The 17,434-nt window shown below is 46.5% G+C and overlaps 1 protein-coding gene across 1 annotated transcript; it reads right to left on the bottom strand.

Moving 5' to 3' along the window:
- Positions 1-8,241: 8,241 nt before the first annotated feature.
- On the bottom strand, positions 8,242-11,575 carry LOC125508180. The gene is made up of 2 exons (XM_048672787.1): positions 8,648-11,575; positions 8,242-8,568 (listed from the first exon to the last, which is right to left on the bottom strand). The coding sequence occupies exons 1-2, from the start codon at positions 10,073-10,075 to the stop codon at positions 8,461-8,463; spliced, it is 1,536 nt and encodes a 511-aa protein (XP_048528744.1). The 5' UTR covers positions 10,076-11,575; the 3' UTR covers positions 8,242-8,460.
- Positions 11,576-17,434: the final 5,859 nt, after the last annotated feature.

A 17,434-nucleotide genomic window follows, 5' to 3' on the forward strand; every position in this document is an offset into this window, starting at 1 on the left:
CCCAGTGGGTGTACAAATACAAAGATCTTCGGAAAAGAGGTTCTTCAAACAGCATATCGCGAACAGACCAAGTGTTGAGTCGACTGACCTAGACGTTACTCTGAAGAGCCAAACTTGCGTCGTAAGCTACTTGGCTGGCCTCCCGAGCCACCTTCACTTGCTCCATCATGATCCCCGCCTGGCATATAGCCTCTTTTGCAGCAGCCGCTTGGTCCTCAGGGACGGGGTATGCGGCAAAAAGCGAAGACGGATCCGCAGTCGACGTCGAGGGGCGCACACTCGTCAGAGGAATGGCAAAGGTCACAGAAGCTCGAGTGATGTCACCACCATCCCGAGCTACGGCCTCAGACGCCGGAGCGGATTGGGGGGTCTTGTCAGCCGACGCCCTCTTGTTCCTCCTCACCCTCAGCGGTTCGTTGTCGTCGTCATCCGGGAGGTCGATAACATGAGGAGGAGCTACAAGGGAAACATTCAATCGACCAGAGTTGCAATAAATGCTCAGTCGACTCAAAGCAGAACGTCAGTAATCGTACCAAGGTTGGAGGTAACAGCATCCTCCATCTCTTGGTCGTCGTCCTTGGCGGAGATCTCAGAAGTAGCAGCGCTGCAAATCTCGAAAATCAGTCGGTTGGCTCAATGAATCGACCAAGGATCTGTCCGCGGTCGACGAAAGAAAGCAAGTTTTATTATTATTACCCAGAAATGGTGGGGACGGCCATCTTCATCTTGGGCAGAGCCTTGGGCGGCTTGGACGGCGTCGCGCGTGGGTGCTTGGGAGCCTTTCCAGTCGGCGTAGGAGAAGAGGTCCGAGGGCGTTTCGACGACTGCCCAACAGGAGCAGTCGCCCTACCACGCTCCCGCGCTGGATCGTGTGTGAGCTTGGATCGCCCCTCCGGGCGGGGGGGCTCAACCTCCTCCTCCTCCTCTTCGCTGGAGTCGACGTCGTCGCCTCCCTCTCCTTCACCGTCGGACTCCCACTCGCCTTGATCGTCTCCGCTCTCACCTCCGCTTGCCTCCCCTTCCTCGGTTGGCCCCTGTGCCCCGTTGGGCGTCGAGTACATCTCAGTAGTCGCCTGAAAAAAACAACAAACAAGACAAAGGTTAATCGACCAACTCAAAGAAGACCAATGAAGAAAACAAGATCTCAGTCAGGAGCATAAAGACATACCTGGTCCACGTCATACGGGTTGTCGAGTGGAATTACCCTCCTGGCTCCTCGGGGGTTGTCCTTGTTTCTTGTGATGCTCGACAACCACCCCTCCAGCATCTCATCAGTGACCTCCTCCGGGTGGATCCGAGTGGTGTCGTCGAGACCCGAGTATAGCCACATCGGGTGGTCACGAGCCTGGAGCGGTTGGATGCGCCTCCGGAGGAAGACCTCCAGCAAATCCATACCCGTCACGCCCTCATGGACAAGCTCAACCACTCGACCAGCCAGCACTTTGACTTGGGCCTTTTCCTCCGGCGTCACTTTCAAAGAAGCAGGTTTTTCAGCTCGGTCGAGTGAGAAAGGGGGAAGACCAGTCGACTGTCCTGGGGTCGCCTGGTCTTGACAATAGAACCAGGTCGCCTGCCAGCCATGGACTGACTCCGGGAAAGTGATAGATGGAAAACAACTATTTCCCCTCGTCTGGATCGCCAGGCCCCCGCACAGCTGGATCACCTGCGTCCTTTCGTCACTTGACTTGGCCTTCTTGACCGATTGAGAACGTCACGTAAAGATGTGCTTGAAGAGACCCCAATGGGGGCGGCAACCCAAGAAACCCTCACACATGGAAATGAAAGCAGCGAGGTATACGATGGAGTTGGGAGTGAAGTGGTGAAGCTGCGCTCTGAAGAAGTTCAGGAAGCTCCGGAAAAAAGGATGGGGCGGCAGAGAAAACCTGCGGTCGACATGGGTGGCTAGGAGCACACACTCACCGTCGCGAGGTTGAGGTTCGATCTCTCTCCCCGGGAGACGCGCAGCTTCGTGGGGAATGACCCCCCCCCCCTCGACCATGTCGTCAAGATCTTCTTGCCGGATCACCGACGGCATCCAATCGCCTTGGATCCAGCCTCGGGGCAGAGCAGACCTTGAGGAGGATCCGCCCCGAGCGAACCTCTTCCCTTTCCCCTGCGCCGCTGCCTTCTTCGCGCGCTCCAGGGCGGATGTCTTGTCCTTCGCCATCGTCGCCGGCAAATCTTGCACGGACCTGCGGCGCTAGGGTGAGAGCGGAGGCGGCGGAGGAACTCGCGAAGGGAGAGAGGAAGAAGGAAGCGCACTGTTTGGAAACCCCGAGCGGCAACTTATAAGGGGCCGCTTCCGAGTGGCTGACTGGTAGGCCCAGGCTATCCAGTCAAATCCCGCAGCAGACGCGCGCGCAGTACGTGGCGAAAAAGGTGACGCGAGGATCGAGGAGCTTCCACTTTATCGCTTCCGATTACTGCGGCCGCTCCCGTCCCGCACGCTTCCCGAAATCCGAATCCCGCGACACCCGCGGGCCGCAGAACAACTTGTTGAAACAGAAGACCCCGCTCGCGCCAACACTCGGTATGTCACACGTAAAGAAATTCACTCGACGAAAGGCCTGGAATGGATCAAGGCGACTGAAAGAGGTTGATGACGTCATCCGTGACGGTTGGCCCAAAACGAGGCGCTCACGTAGCCCAAAGAACCAGTCGGAAAGATCTCCAACTCTTTCCCCACTCTAACCTCGATCCATTCGGGGGCTAATGATGAAGCCATGTACCTAGGGTAGGGGCACGGACCTGTCCAAGGAGCCCTACCCTAGGACATCCCTAGAAGAAGTCACCTTTCAATCGACTTGAAGGTATCCCACTCGACGGGTTCAAGACACTCGACCAAGAAGCTATCACTCGACCATGAAGCCAACCACTCGACCGCCAGGAGACCTATAGTCACTCCGCAGGCAAACGGTCAGCTGTTAAGTAGTCTTTATGGTCATTATAGCACTTTATTAGGGGCGTTACCAGTAACGCCCGACCTTAAATGTACCTTAAACCCTGCATTACTGAGGGCAGGAGGGGGCCGGAGAACTCTATATAAGCCACCCCCCTCCTCAGTATGAAGGGTTCGCACCCCTGTTATTCACACACGCATAATCCAATCGACCGCCTCCGGGCACCGAGACGTAGGGCTGTTACTTCCTCCGAGAAGGGCCTGAACTCGTAATCCTCGTGTGCTTACAGCTCCTCCATAGTTAAGATCTAGCCTCTCCATACACACCCCCCTACATCACTGTCAGAGTTAGAACCACGACAGGTACACCTTCTATCACAGATCCGAAGGCAAGATATTTTGTTACTAAGAATGGATCCTTTCTAGAGAAGGAGTTTCTCTCAAAAGAAGTGAGTGGGAGGAAAGTAGAACTTGATGAGGTAATTGTACCTTCTACCGAATTCAAAAGTAGTTCATCACAGAAATCAGTTCCAGTGATTCCTACACCAATTTGTGAGGAAGCTAATGATGTTGATCATGAAAGTTCACATCAAGTTACTACCAAACCTCGTAGGTCAACCAGAGTACGGTCTGCACCAGAGTGGTACGGTAATCCTGTTCTGGAAGTCATGTTACTAGACCATGACGAACCTATGAACTATGAGGAAGCGATGATGAGCCCAGATTCCGCAAAATGGCTTGAGGCCATGAAACCTGAGATGGGATCCATGTATGAGAACAAAGTATGGACTTTGATTGACTTGCCGGATGATCGATGAGTCATTGAGAATAAATGGATCTTCAAGAGGAAGACGTACGCTGATAGTAGTGTTACTATCTACAAAGCTCGAATTGTCGCAAAATGTTTTCGACAAGATCAAGGTGTTGACTAAGATGAGATTTTCTCACTCGTATCGATGCTTAAAAGTCTGTCCGAATCATGTTAGCAGTTGCTGCATTTTATGAAATGTGTCAAATGGATGTCAAAACCGCATTCCTTAATGGATTTCTGAAAGAAGAGTTGTATATGATGCAACCAGAAGGTTTTGTCAATCTTGAAGGTGCTAACAAAGTGAGAAAGCTCCAGCGATCCATCTATGGACTGGTGCAAGCATCTCAGAGTTGGAATATATGCTTTGATAAAGTGATCAAAGCATATGGTTTTATACAGACTTGCGGTGAAGCCCGTATTTACAAGAATGTGAGTGGGAGCACTACAACATTTCTGATAAGTATATGTGAATGACATATTGTTGATCGAAAATAATGTAGAATTTTCTGGAAAGCATAAAGGAATGTTTGAAAGGAATTTTTCAAAGAAAGACCTCGGTGAAGCTACTTACATATTGAGCATCAAGATCTATAATGAGTACATACCTTGATAAGATTTTGAAGTAGTTCAAAATGGAACAGTCAAAGAAGGAGTTCTTGCCTGTGTTGCAAGGTGTGAAGTTGAGTAAAGACTCAAAACCCGAGCACGACAGAAAAATAAAGAGAATGAAAAGTCATTCCCTATGCCTCAGTCATAGGTTCTACAAAGTATGATATGCCGTGTACCAGACCTATTGTGTACCTCACCATAAGTTTGGCAAGAGGGTACAATAGTGATCCAGGAGTGGATCATTGGACAACGGTCAAAAATATCCTTAGTGGAATAAGGAAATGTTTTTCGGTTATGGAGGTGGCAAAGAGTTCGTTGTAAAGAGTTACGTCAATGCAAGCTTTGACACCGATCTGGATGACTCTAAGTCTCGATCTAGATACATATTGAAAGTGGGAGCAATTAGATAGAGTAGCTCCGTGCAAAGCATCGTAGACATAGAAAATTTGCAAAATACATACGGCTCTGAATGTGGCAGACCCGTTGACTAAATTTCTCTCACAAGCAAAACATGATCACTCTTTGGGTGTTAATCACATAGCGATGTGAACTAGATTATCGACTCTAGTAAACCCTTTGGGTGTTAGTCAGATGAAGATGTGAACTACTCACATAAAGATGTGAACTATTAGCGTTAAATCACATGACAATGTGAACTAGATTATTGACTCTAGTGCAAGTGGGAGACTGAAGGAAATATGCCCTAGAGGCAATAATAAAGTTGTTATTTATATTTCCTTATATCATGATAAATGTTTATTATTCATGCTAGAATTGTATTAACCGGAAACTTAGTACATGTGTGAATACATAGACAAACAGAGTGTCACTAGTTTGCCTCTACTTGACTAGCTCGTTGAATCAATGATGGTTATGTTTCCTAACCATAGACATGAGTTGTCATTTGATTAACGGGATCACATCATTAGAGAATGATGTGATTGACTTGACCCATCCGTTAGCTTAGCACGATGATCGTTTAGTTTGTTGTTATTGCTTTCTCCAAAACTATACATGTTCCTATGACTATGAGATCATGCAACTCCCGAATACCGGAGGAACACTTTGTGTGCTACCAAACATCACAACGTAACTGGGTGATTATAAAGGTCCTCTACAGGTGTCTCCGATGGTATTTGTTGAGTTGTCATGGATCAAGATTAGGATTTGTCACTCCGATTGTCGGAGAGGTATCTCTGGGCCCTCTCGGTAATGTACATCACTATAAGCCTTGCAAGCAATGTAGCTAATGAGTTAGTTACGGGATGTAGCATTACGGAATGAGTAAAGAGACTTGCCGGTAACGAGATTGAACAAGGTATTGAGATACCGACGATCGAATCTCAGGCAAATAACATACCGATGACAAAGGGAACAACATATATCATTATGCGGTTTGACCGATAAAGATCTTCGTAGAATATGTAGGAACCAATCTGAGCATCCAGGTTCCGCTATTGGTTATTGACCGGAGACATGTCTCGGTCATGTCTACATAGTTCTCGAACCCGTAGGGTCCGCACGCTTAACGTTCGGTGACGATCGGTATTACGAGTTTATGTGTTTTGATGTACCAAAGGTAGTTGGAGTCCCGGATTTGATCACGGACATGACGAGGAGTCTCGAAATGGTCGATACGTAAAGATCGATATATTGGAAGTCTATGTTTGGGCATCAGAATGGTTCCGGTGAAATTGGGAGTATACCGGAGTACTGGGAGGTTACCGGAACCCCCCGGAAGGTATATGGGCCTTATTGGGCCTTAGTGGAAGAGAGGGGAAAGAAGCAAAGGAGGGCCCCCCAAGCCCAATCTGAATTGGGAGGGGAGCCGGGCCCCCCTTTCCTTCCTTCTTCCTCCTCCTTCCTTCTCTCCTAAAACCAACAAAGGGAAGGGGCAAGGGAGTCCTACTCCCGGGCGCGCCTAGAGAGGCCGCCCCCCTCCCCCTCCTCCACTCCTTTATATACGGGGGAGGGGGCACCCCATAGACACACAAGTTGATCATTGATCTTTAGCCGTGTGCGGTGCCCCCCTCCACCATAATCCACCTCGGTAATATCGTAGCGGTGCTTAGGCGAAGCCCTGTTTCGGTAGCAACATCATCACCGTCATCACGCCGTCGTGCTGACGAAGCTCTCCCTCTAAGCTCTACTGGATCGTGAGTTCATGGGACGTCACCGAGCCGAACGTGTACAGATCTCGGAGGTGCCGTATCTTCGGTACTAGATCGGTCGATCATGAAGACGTACAACTACATCAACCGCGTTGTCATAACGCTTCCGCTTACGGTCTATGAGGGTACATAGATGATACTCTCCCCTCTCGTTGCTATGCATCACCATGATCTTGCATGTGCGTGGGATTTTTTTTGAAATTACTGCGTTCCCCAACACACAATAGCTGTCCACTGAGGATAGATACCGTCAGCTAGGTAGTATCCTTTGTTGTAGTTGTGGCCGTTGATGTTAACATTCACCGGCGGGCAGTTGCCTTCGGCAAGCCTTGCAAACACTGGAGAGCGTTGAAGCACGTTGATATCATTGCGCAATTCGGCAATGCCGATGAAAGAGTGCTAGATCCAGAGATCTTGTGAGGCCACGACCTCAGGTATGACAGTGCAACCCTTGACATGGCCCCTATATTGCCCCTGCCAAGCAGAAGGGCAGTTCTTCCACTCCCAGTGCATACAGTCTATACTACCAAGCATCCTCGGGAAGCCCCTGCTGGCTTTCATCGCCAACAAGCGGGCTGTATTTGTAGCGTTTGGCTCTCTCAAGTACTCAGTGCCAAAATTGCAATCACAACCTTGCAGAACATGTACATGGACTCTAGGCACGTGGAGTCGCTCATACAGGCGTACTTATCAATGAGATCACCAGGAACTCCGTATGCAAGCGTCTGAATAGCCGCGATGCATTTCTGATAAGAGGAGAATCCAATCTTTCCAAGGGCATCCTCCTTGCACTCGAAATACTTATCGTACCCGACCACCCCGTCTCGAATACGGTTGAAAAGATGGCTAGCCATGCTGAAATGGTGCCGGAATTGGTGATGTTTGAAGAGCGGGTTGGGTGTCTCAAAGTAGTCATTCCAAAGAAGGAAATGACCGCTCTCTCGGTTGAGATTCAACGCCGGAGTGTGCCCCGGGATCGAGCCTCGAAACAACGGCCGCTAATTACTAAGGTGGTCATGGACGACGAACACAGCAGCCACCATCTCCTCATCGTCAGATGAAGAATCATCCGAGTCGCAAATAAAATTATGGAAAAGAACTCGTCGGCAGAGTCCATTTGTACCTTGCAGGCAAACCGTCGAACAACTTACGGGCGTCGTCGAAGAAGCAGGCCCGCGAAGAGACGCGCGCCTGCCCTGGACCAGTGGCTGCCCTGGCAGCATCCGGCTAGCGTGGCGGCGTCAGACGAGCGTGCCTGCGTTGTCGGAGGAGCTGGCCAGGGACGCGGGGGGTGCGGGTCCAAGGAGGTGCTCGTGTCGATATCGAGGGGGGGGGGGGCCCGACGGCGAGGCAGTGGTGCCGGTGACGTGCGCGGGGGGATGTATGTGGGTGCGGACTACTGGCATGGGCACCGGAACTGGGCGGCGGCGGCGGGGTGGGATGGCCGTTTCGTGTCCGCGCCGACGCAAATGAGGCTCAAATTTGGACCGGAAATGGGTCGGCAGGCGAACAAAAAGCGGACGCGTGTCCGTTTGGGTCGGCGCATTGGGCCGATTTTTGTGTCCGTTTTGACCCAACGGACACACGTATGAAATGGGTCGGTGCGTTGGGTTACTCAAGTGTCTTTGATTTAGTACAAATACTTATTTTAAGACGGAGGGAGTGTATGTTTGTTTTAAGTGAATAGGTCAAGCAATTCACACATAGATTTCGGCAGTCATGACAATTCACAATGCAAGAACAATTCATCATCACCCGCAAAAAGAAAGAACAATTCATCACAATGAAAATAAATGTCGCTATGTTATCCTAGTTTGAGACATTTCTTTCAGGGAAAAAACGCTGCAGCTTGATTCAAGCATAGCTGTCTTGACTTTATCGACAAGGAAAACACTTTATGAAGTTACAAAACACGGAAGCCTGACAAACGGAGTGGACCAGAGGAAGCCACGAATAGCATCACCTTTCATTTAATCCCCCGAGCCAGCAAACACATCAACGACTCCACATAAATTCCACCATTGTGATGGGGACCTCCTGAGGAGTGGCGCTCCACAATGCACTCCCTTCAAATCCAGCTGAAACATGAACCCGGGAAAATTTCAGTCGACAGCTTACTTAATGAAGAAAACTAAACAAAAGGCTCTTTTGACTCACCTCCGAGGCAGAGTCATCGTTAATTTTATCAGCTTCATCTCCCAGACTCTCCTGTGAGGCCACCTCTCTGGCTTCGTCGTCATTCTCGAAACCATCAAATGCCTCATTTCTTGGTGTCTGACGGTTCTCAAAGATGTTGCAAATTACAGCAGATGCAGGATCGGGTGCCTCTGCTTCTGCTGTGCTGTGTTTGGTAACCTCTTCCTGTTTGTCATCTTCATAAACCAAATAATGGTGGGATGAAGCATCTGAGGAGGCTGCATCTTCACAAACAGAATGAAGTGACACCATTGATGCTTCCTTCTCACTGCTGGAATCCTGACCTTCGTTTGAAGCTCCAACACTCTGCTCTGCATTTGCCTCCGTGATCAGAACTTCGGGCACGTTTTGTACTTCTTGCTTTTCACGAAAATCTTCCAGAGTCGCTATGCTATCAACAACCAGTTCAAGTACACTCTTTGCATCTTTTTCTTGGGTACTCCCTTCATCTGAGGATTCAAACTGTCCGGTTTCCTCATCTTCAACAAAAGAACCGTCAGGTGCCTGGTCTCTTGTTTCGTGCTTGTCAATGAAATCAATAATTTCATATGTACCACAAGCTGATAACTCCTTCCTATCGTCACGATATTCTTCACCATATTCGTCGCTAATACCATGATGATGACACGAAGTATTTGATGACACGACCATATTTTGCTTGCTTTCAGCAAGGAAGTCCGGTGACATCCCTCTCGGTTCGTCCATGTCAGGAAAATCATGAATTTCAGCTGAATCAGTGGAATACAGAGATGGAAATAAATCATCTGGTGTGCTACTGCTGTCCACTCTGATGTCGTGTTCATCCACAAACCAATCGACCGGCACATCCTGTACCTGACGCCATCCGGAAAATCCCTCTGAATCAGCCATGGTGGCACTGCTTGTCTCAAAGATATTCACATCTTCGACCAGTTTGTCGTCGTTCGTCCGAGGTACTTGAGAGAATCCATCAGCCCGAACTTCTTTTATCTCGAGTCTCCTGAAAGAATTGTCAGCCGTAGCAGTATCACCAGTCAGGTGTTCCGCCGCATGCCTCACAGCTTCCCCTTTCGCCTCTGAATTTCCCTCTTGCCCACTGTCTTCGACGTCGCTGGCAGGGCCGCCGATGCCGACATTCTTGACGGATTCGAGATCGTCATCGTTGCTCAAGAGCGAGGCGACGAAATAGAGCAAGGTGAACCAGAGAAACGACACCACAAAGGCAAGCAGGGCGAAGGAGAGAACAGGAGGAACCAGGAGGTAGGAGAGCAGCGAGAGGCGAGGGCGAGGCAACCACCGGAGGAGCGAGACTCGCCTGCGTGGCAGGTGGTAGTGGACGTGGACATGGCGGCATCTGCACCGGCATCTCGCCTCCCCTCCATGCTTCCTCTTGGCGCAGCCCGAAGCCATGTCAGCCGCAAGAATTCTTCTCTTCTCAATTAGAAATGGCAGGAAAGAGGATTCCAGGCGTCGCCTGTCTTCTCTCCGCTTGCTTTTCTGCCCGGTTGAAGGCGGAAATTTTTGAAATCTTCCACTATCGGATCGGGACCCGCCAAGAAGTTTTCAAGCCGACGCAAGGGGGGCAGAGACGGGAACCTTGTCTTGTGATCATGATGGGTCGGGTAAAGTTGGGTCATGGATGCCTATCAGCAGCGAGTGTGTTCACAAAGATTGCAAGGAAGAAAGGTGGGGAAATTGATCTTATCTCTCCGACTGGGATTAGATGCCACTGTCATGCTGGCCACTGAGCATAGCAATTACATTAAGGCAAATTTTAAGATGGTCCCAACTATTAAGGACCCACCATTATTTCTGATCCAAGGGTCTAGATTGAACGAGGTAATAGGTCATCCAACACTCATATTTGGCAAGTTTTAGAAAAATAGGTCTCCCAACATTCATATTTGGCAAGTTTTAGAAAAATAGTAGAATGCCCGTGCGTTGCCACGGGCTTCTGAAATACTTTGCTAGAGTTATTACACAAAGATAATGCATGCTAGATTTTACATGTAGAGACAATATAACACACGCACAATCGAATGATAGTTGAAGCCCACGCACTTGCGATTATTAAGGACAAAGGTTATGCGATTGGTCTTACACCATTGTGCAAGATCATATCATCTTTCATAAGGCATTTCAACTCATTGTTTGATAATAAGGCATCTCTACTGTCCACAAAGTTGGTTTTCTTGGGAGCAGACATGGTTGACTCGATGTTAGTGATATATTTAGATGTATAAACATAGTTTACCGTCGTGATACAAAAATGAGCCAAACTAGTTCAACACAAAAAACAATATGACAAAGTAAGGACGGATAATAACACTGAAAAAATACCTTGTGCGATGACATTTGTATTTGTTTTTTCTTGATTTGTTATCAGCGCTTGCACATCATTATGTTGTAAAAGGCTTTAGAAACTTTCAACCCCTTCCAACGACGTGGCCTCGAAACCCTTGTCGATGGATTCTTTTTAAACATCGCCAGAATACATCTCTGTCTCTCCCATGTTCTGCAACAATAATCATACTCCCTCCATTCCATAATATAGTGCGCACGCGCTTTCCGAGGTCCAACTTTGACCATAAATTTAGCCAACTAGACCAACTGCGGTGGAAGAAAAAATTATATAATTGAAAACTTCTTTCAAATACGAATTCACTGATATAATTTTCGCTCCCGCCGCAATCGGTCTTGATAGTTAAATTTACGGTCAAAGTTGAAGCACGTGGATAGAGAAAGCACTACATTATGAAATGGAGGGAGTATAAAAATGCACCTTTTGTATAACATACATATAAAGAAGGTTTAGGTATGCACCTCTTCTCATGGTGTATTAGTTTGGTCCGTCATCGTTACATAAGTGCTTATGTGAGATGATATTTCTAAAAAAACATCGGAATCCAATACTTATTATTTCTGATGAACAAAAGTGGAATTGATAAAAATATTTTATACTACATTATATAAATAAACATATAAAATATATTTAAAAAAGTGAGACTAACACATTTTTATTTGCAATAAAAAGCTGGGTACCACTAATTACATATAAATATATACAAATCATATTAATAAACATGAGTGACACAATCCCCCAAAAAATTCACCTACCCAGCGTCACCCTCAAGTCACCCCCACTCTCACCATAGTCACCGGCATTCCTCACTCCCTCCGCCTCTCCAACTCCATCTCAATCCCCTCCCACTCTCCTACACGGCGGCATGAGGCACAGAGGCGATGCGGCGGCGTCGTTTGCAGAGGAAGACGACCAGAGGCGGCGGCGACGGATCCCGACCGATCTCCCCAAACTCTCCCCGCTAGAGAGTTGGATATCACAAAGCATGTTGACAGGGCACTATTAAACCCCAAGATTAATCGCTAGCTCCTGTCCTGTCTATATAAAAACGAGAGGATGCATTACATCCCATACTTCTTTCTAGCTAAACCTACACTCTGTAATTTATATTGAAATCTCTTAAAACACATATATTTAGGAACGGAGGGAGTATATTTGATATGAACATTTGTGTTTATCAGTACTGTTAACATCTTGGAGTACTGTCTGCATCTACATCACTAATTGTGACTATTCCTGATACGATAGTTATATTTCCTTCCATGATTGTTATCTGAGTTTCAATCTGCACTAAAAGATCTTCAGCGTACCATTGTTTTAGTTTTGCAGGCATCAAAACTATATCCGGCGGTCATGGTTGTACATGCCGCTGAGCTTAGCCTACTTCTATGAGAGCTTTAGCAATGTCAGCGAAGTCTCCACTGGGCCGCCAAGATCACCAATGGTACTTAGATGGATGCATTACTTTGTTGTGAAGATGATAATGCGTTAAAGATAGACAAGGGACGGCAAGTAAATGTGGGGCACCAAATTTACCTGTGTGAAGCATGTAATGCTACCTAGCTGAAGCATTTGTCTAAGAATGTGATGTACAAACTCCAAAGAGTCATACTATGTTCAACAGCGGATACGGAGGACACGGATAGAAGTAGGCTAAGGTCAGCGGCCGGCTCGTGGCAGGAAGACATACCAGGTGATGGTGTTGCCGCTGCGGCCGCCGCAGCAGTCGAAGCTTGCTCCCTCAAGACGTCTCCGTGGTAGGGAGTCTGGCGTGGCCCTTGCAGGCGCGGCGTCACCTGAGGTTCCGAGGGGCGGCGTGGTCACAGGAGCCTCCTCTTTTTTTGGAAGCCAAATCAAGGCACGTCCTGGTTCCTGGTTTTTGAAAGCCTAATCAAGTCGATTCTTTATTCTTGATAGCCAAATCAATGCGACTGCTTTTTTTGGCAGCCACATCAACGCGTCTTTGTTTTTGGAAGCCTAATCAAGGTGATTCTTTATTTTTGATAGCCAAATCAATGTGATTCCTTTTTTGACAACCAAATCAACCCGCCTCCCTTTTCTGGGAGTAAATATTGGCGGCCTAGGGTTTTTAGTGGGGTTTGGTTTTTCAATGGGAGGAAAAAAATCGAGTGGGACGGGGTGGTGGGAGATGAGGTAAAAAAACCGCGGTTACCGGCCTACCATCTAGGACTTTAGGAGTAGAGATAGGAAGCACCAGAACCGAAAGTGATATATTCCTACCATATAGTCACCCACTAGTAAAAGGAAACAATTGCATTCCTAAATAACATTATCAATGTCATTAAATGCAATGATGACACTACAGAAAATATTCCTACCATGTAATGATATATCATGAGGTCACACAATAGCGTGACAGTAGAGAAAATATGAATGTTTTTAATTTTTCCATAATTTATTAGTGGGTGTAAAAATGCACATATATATCCATGTACTCTACCGGGTGGCAGACCCGGTAAGCAATCTCAAACCTTGATATATGCAAAAAAAATTTACTCATGTACACCAACAAAGTTGAAGAAATAAAGAAAATGTGGCATCGTCCTGGTTAGCACAATTATCTATTAAGCTGTGAGTTCGAAACTTTGTATTCTTTTGCTACTTTCATCTATTTTTATTTTCCACTTTTTTATTTGATGTGATTACAACTAATTTATTTTATTTGGAGGTCTGTAGACCACCTAACAGTGACTACAAACACTAGAGCGAGATGAAGCCACGTCATCATCATCGCCTCTCCATCACCAAAACCAGGCAAAACTTCTTAACTAGCAGCTTAAGGGAAACTCCAACGCTGCACAATGTTCGTGGATGCATCAGGACGTGTCCGTGGATAGCTTGCGAGAAGCCGACCATCCAACCTGAGATTTGCTACAACTACAGGGGATTACGGGCTAAGAGCAACTATAACCAATCCCCTAAATTTAAGAGGAGTAAACGGTCAAGTATCATTTGGAGAAGTACTTTTACTCTTTTAAAAATTGGTCATTTCTAACCGATCCCCTAAACTTGGAGTAAAATTTTGTTTTTGCCAAAAAAAATCAATTTTAGTTTGCACACATATTAAATATTTGAACTAATATTAAATCCAAACATAATAATTAAGCTTCACACAATTCATGAATATTACAAATTCATAGTGTACAAACCAAATTATTCAAATTCAAACACACAAAAGGGTTCAATGAAGTGAATAGCATGACAAAAGCACAACTACGAAGTGCTATGGAAATGCCAATGGTGCTCAACAAAATCATCTTGGAGATGAACTTCTTGGTTCACGATCCTGTGATGTGCCATGAGGAGTCTTTGTATCCTATTTATGTCGTGCTCCGGCTCAACATGATTCACATAGGTGATGTATAGATAGTTCTTAGACATGCCTCTCTCATCTTCGACGCCATGTTATGCAAGATGATGCAGCATGTCATGATCTTCCACAAAACCTTGGGGTTCCAATACTCGGCAGGGCCCGAAGGATGGCAAAGCGCTTCTGAAGCACATCGAAAGCTCTCTCTACATCCTTCATTATCGACTCTTGACACCTTTTGGACGTGAGATTGTCTTGATAAATGTGGCCCATGGAGGATAGATGTCATTTGCAAGGTAGTAACCCATCGTGTACTCATGGCCATTGACCTTGTAGTTGTAAGGACGAGCCTCTTCGAGAACAATCCTAGCAAACAGTGGTGATCTTGATGGCACATCATGTCATTATGAGGCCCATGCAATTCAAATAATGAATGTCAAATCCATAGATCCTCTGATGCAATAGCGTCAAGAGTCAGGAATGATTGTTGGATTGTTGCAGTGGCCTTTGTGCTGACCTTTCCACCATGCAGGACAATTCTTTCATCTCCAGTGCATGCAGTCAATTGATCCTACCCTCCTAGGCCATCCTATTTCTTCACTTAATGCCAACAACCTCTCAATGTCTTCCTTGTTGGTTTTCCTCAAGTACTCCAGCCCAAAGTGTAACATCACAATGCGGCTATATCTCCCACGTGTCGGGGCACGACTTAGAGGCATAGCCGCATGGTAGGTTTGTCGCAAGAGGGGTAATCTTCACACAATCCCATGTACTGAATAGGAAAGGGATAAATAGTTGGCTTACAATCGCCACTTCACACAATACATGAATAGTTCATACAACATCCAGAGTACAATCAAGGTCCGACTACGAAACCAAAATAAAAGAAGACAACCCCAAATGCTAGATCCCCGATCATCCCAACTGGGCTCCACTACTGATCAATAGGAAACGAAACAACACAATGAACAAGATCTTCATCGAGCTCCCACTTGAGCTCGGTTACGTCACATGCACTGTCATCATTGGCACCTCCAACTGTTTGGAACTATCTGTGAGTCAGGAGGACTCAGCAATCTCTCATCTGCGCGATCAAGACTATTTAAGCTTATGGATAGGAAAGGGGTAGTGAGGTGGAGCTGCAACAAGCACTAAGCATATATGGTGGCTAACATACGCAAATAAGAGCGAGAAGAGAAGCAACGAAACGGTCGAGAAGCTAGAAGTGATCAAGAAGTGATCCTGAAATTACTTACGTTCAAGCATAACACAAGAACCATGTTCACTTCCCGATCTCCGCCGGAAAGAGACCATCACGGCTACACACGCGGTTGATTCATTTTAATTAAGTTCAGTGTCAAGTTCTCTACAACCGGACATTAACAAATTCCCATCTGCCCATAACCGCGGGCACGGCTTTCGAAAGTTCAAAACCCTGCAAGAGTGTCCCAACTTAGCCCATCACAAGCTCTCATGGTCAACGAAGGATATTCCTTCTCCTAGGAAGACCCGATCAGTCTCGGAATCCCGGTTACAAGACATTTCGACAATGGTAAAACAAGACCAGCAAAGCCACACGATGTGCCAACAATCCCGATAGGAGTCGTACGTATCTCGTTCTTAGGGCAACACCGGATGAGACATGCTATGAGTAAAAGCAGCCCTCGAGTTTCCCCGAGGTGGCCCCGCAGGCAGCTCGGTTCGGACCAACACTTAGAGAAGCACTGGCCCGGGGGGGGGGGTTAAAATAAAGATGACCCTCGGGAGCGCGACTCCCAAGGGAAAAGTAGGTGGTGGTGAGGCAAATGGTAAAAGCAAGGTTGGGCCTTGCTGGAGGAGTTTTATTCAAAGCGAACTGTCAAGGGGTCCCCATAACACCCAACCGTGTAAGGAACGCAAAATCAAGGAACATAACACCGGTATGACGGAAACTAGGGCGGCAAGAGTGGAACAAAACACCAGGCATAAGGCCGAGCCTTCCACCCTTTACCAAGTATATAGATGCATTAATATAAATAAGAGATATTGTGATATCCCAACATATCCATGTTCCAAACATGGAAAAAACTTCAACTTCACCTGCAACTAGCAACGCTATAAGAGGGGATGAGCAAAAGCGGTAACATAGCCAAACAACAGTTTGCTAGGAAAGGAGAGTTGGAGGCTTGACATGGCAATATGGAAGGCATGATATAGCAAGTGGTAGGTATCGCGGCATAGCAATAGAGCGAACAACTAGCAAGCAAAGATAGAAGTGATTTCGAGGGTATGATCATCTTGCCTTAGATCCCGCAAGGAAGAAGAGCGAGTCCATGAAGAAGACAAACGGACGAAGTCGAACGAATCCTCACAAACGCGACGTTATCGGAACTAACCCGAAGAAGCAACACCGGAAAGAAGCAAACAACATGGTAAACAACCATCACATAAACATGGCATGATGCACAACCAAGTATGATGCATGTCCGGTTTAATGAGGCATGGCATGGCAAAATGCACAAACAATCCTACAAATTAAGTGGAGTTGCATATTGACGAAACACCACGTGACTTATTTAGTTCTCTCTCGTTTAGGTACCCCAACAATATTAAATGTTGATTAACATGGCAAGAGGTGAAGCACAACACAACTACCCATCTAGGCAAGTTTAAAAGAGGCTAGAAACAACGAACAACAATTCCGGTAAATCCCCATATGCATATTTTAGATTTGGTGCTGTTCTGCCCTAAACCATATGTTAGAGTTGCTAAACATGCAAGAGGAGTGCACCACGTTAAACTAGGCATTTTTCTACCCTATTTACATATAAAGTTTATTAGGTTTGGAGCTACGGTTATTTAGTTATGAAATAAAGCATTTTAACATGGCAAGAGGCAAAATATATGCAAACATCATTTTAAACATTTTTAACATGCATGAAAGTTGGATATTATGAAACTAGATAAAATTCTAAGCATGTTTCATATGTAAAACATTTTAATACGATGCACGGTTAAAGAGTTATTATATGCATGAAGTTTAGGGGCTAAACTGCAAAATTGCTGGTCTCTGAATAATGCTAAAATCGCAGATGCT

The sequence above is a fragment of the Triticum urartu genome, chromosome 5 (assembly GCF_003073215.2).
Source record: "Triticum urartu cultivar G1812 chromosome 5, Tu2.1, whole genome shotgun sequence".
Taxonomy (NCBI): domain Eukaryota; kingdom Viridiplantae; phylum Streptophyta; class Magnoliopsida; order Poales; family Poaceae; genus Triticum; species Triticum urartu.

What these genes read in the sequence shown, in the direction of transcription:
- LOC125508180 (XM_048672787.1), bottom strand. Translation starts at nt 10,075, where the DNA reads ATGGCTTCGGGCTGCGCCAAGAGGAAGCATGGAGGGGAGGCGAGATGC. An exon ending in ACGATGACTCTGCCTCGGAG is followed by an intron (nt 8,569 to 8,647) that starts GTGAGTCAAAAG and finishes TTCATGTTTCAG; the next exon opens with CTGGATTTGAAGGGAGTGCA.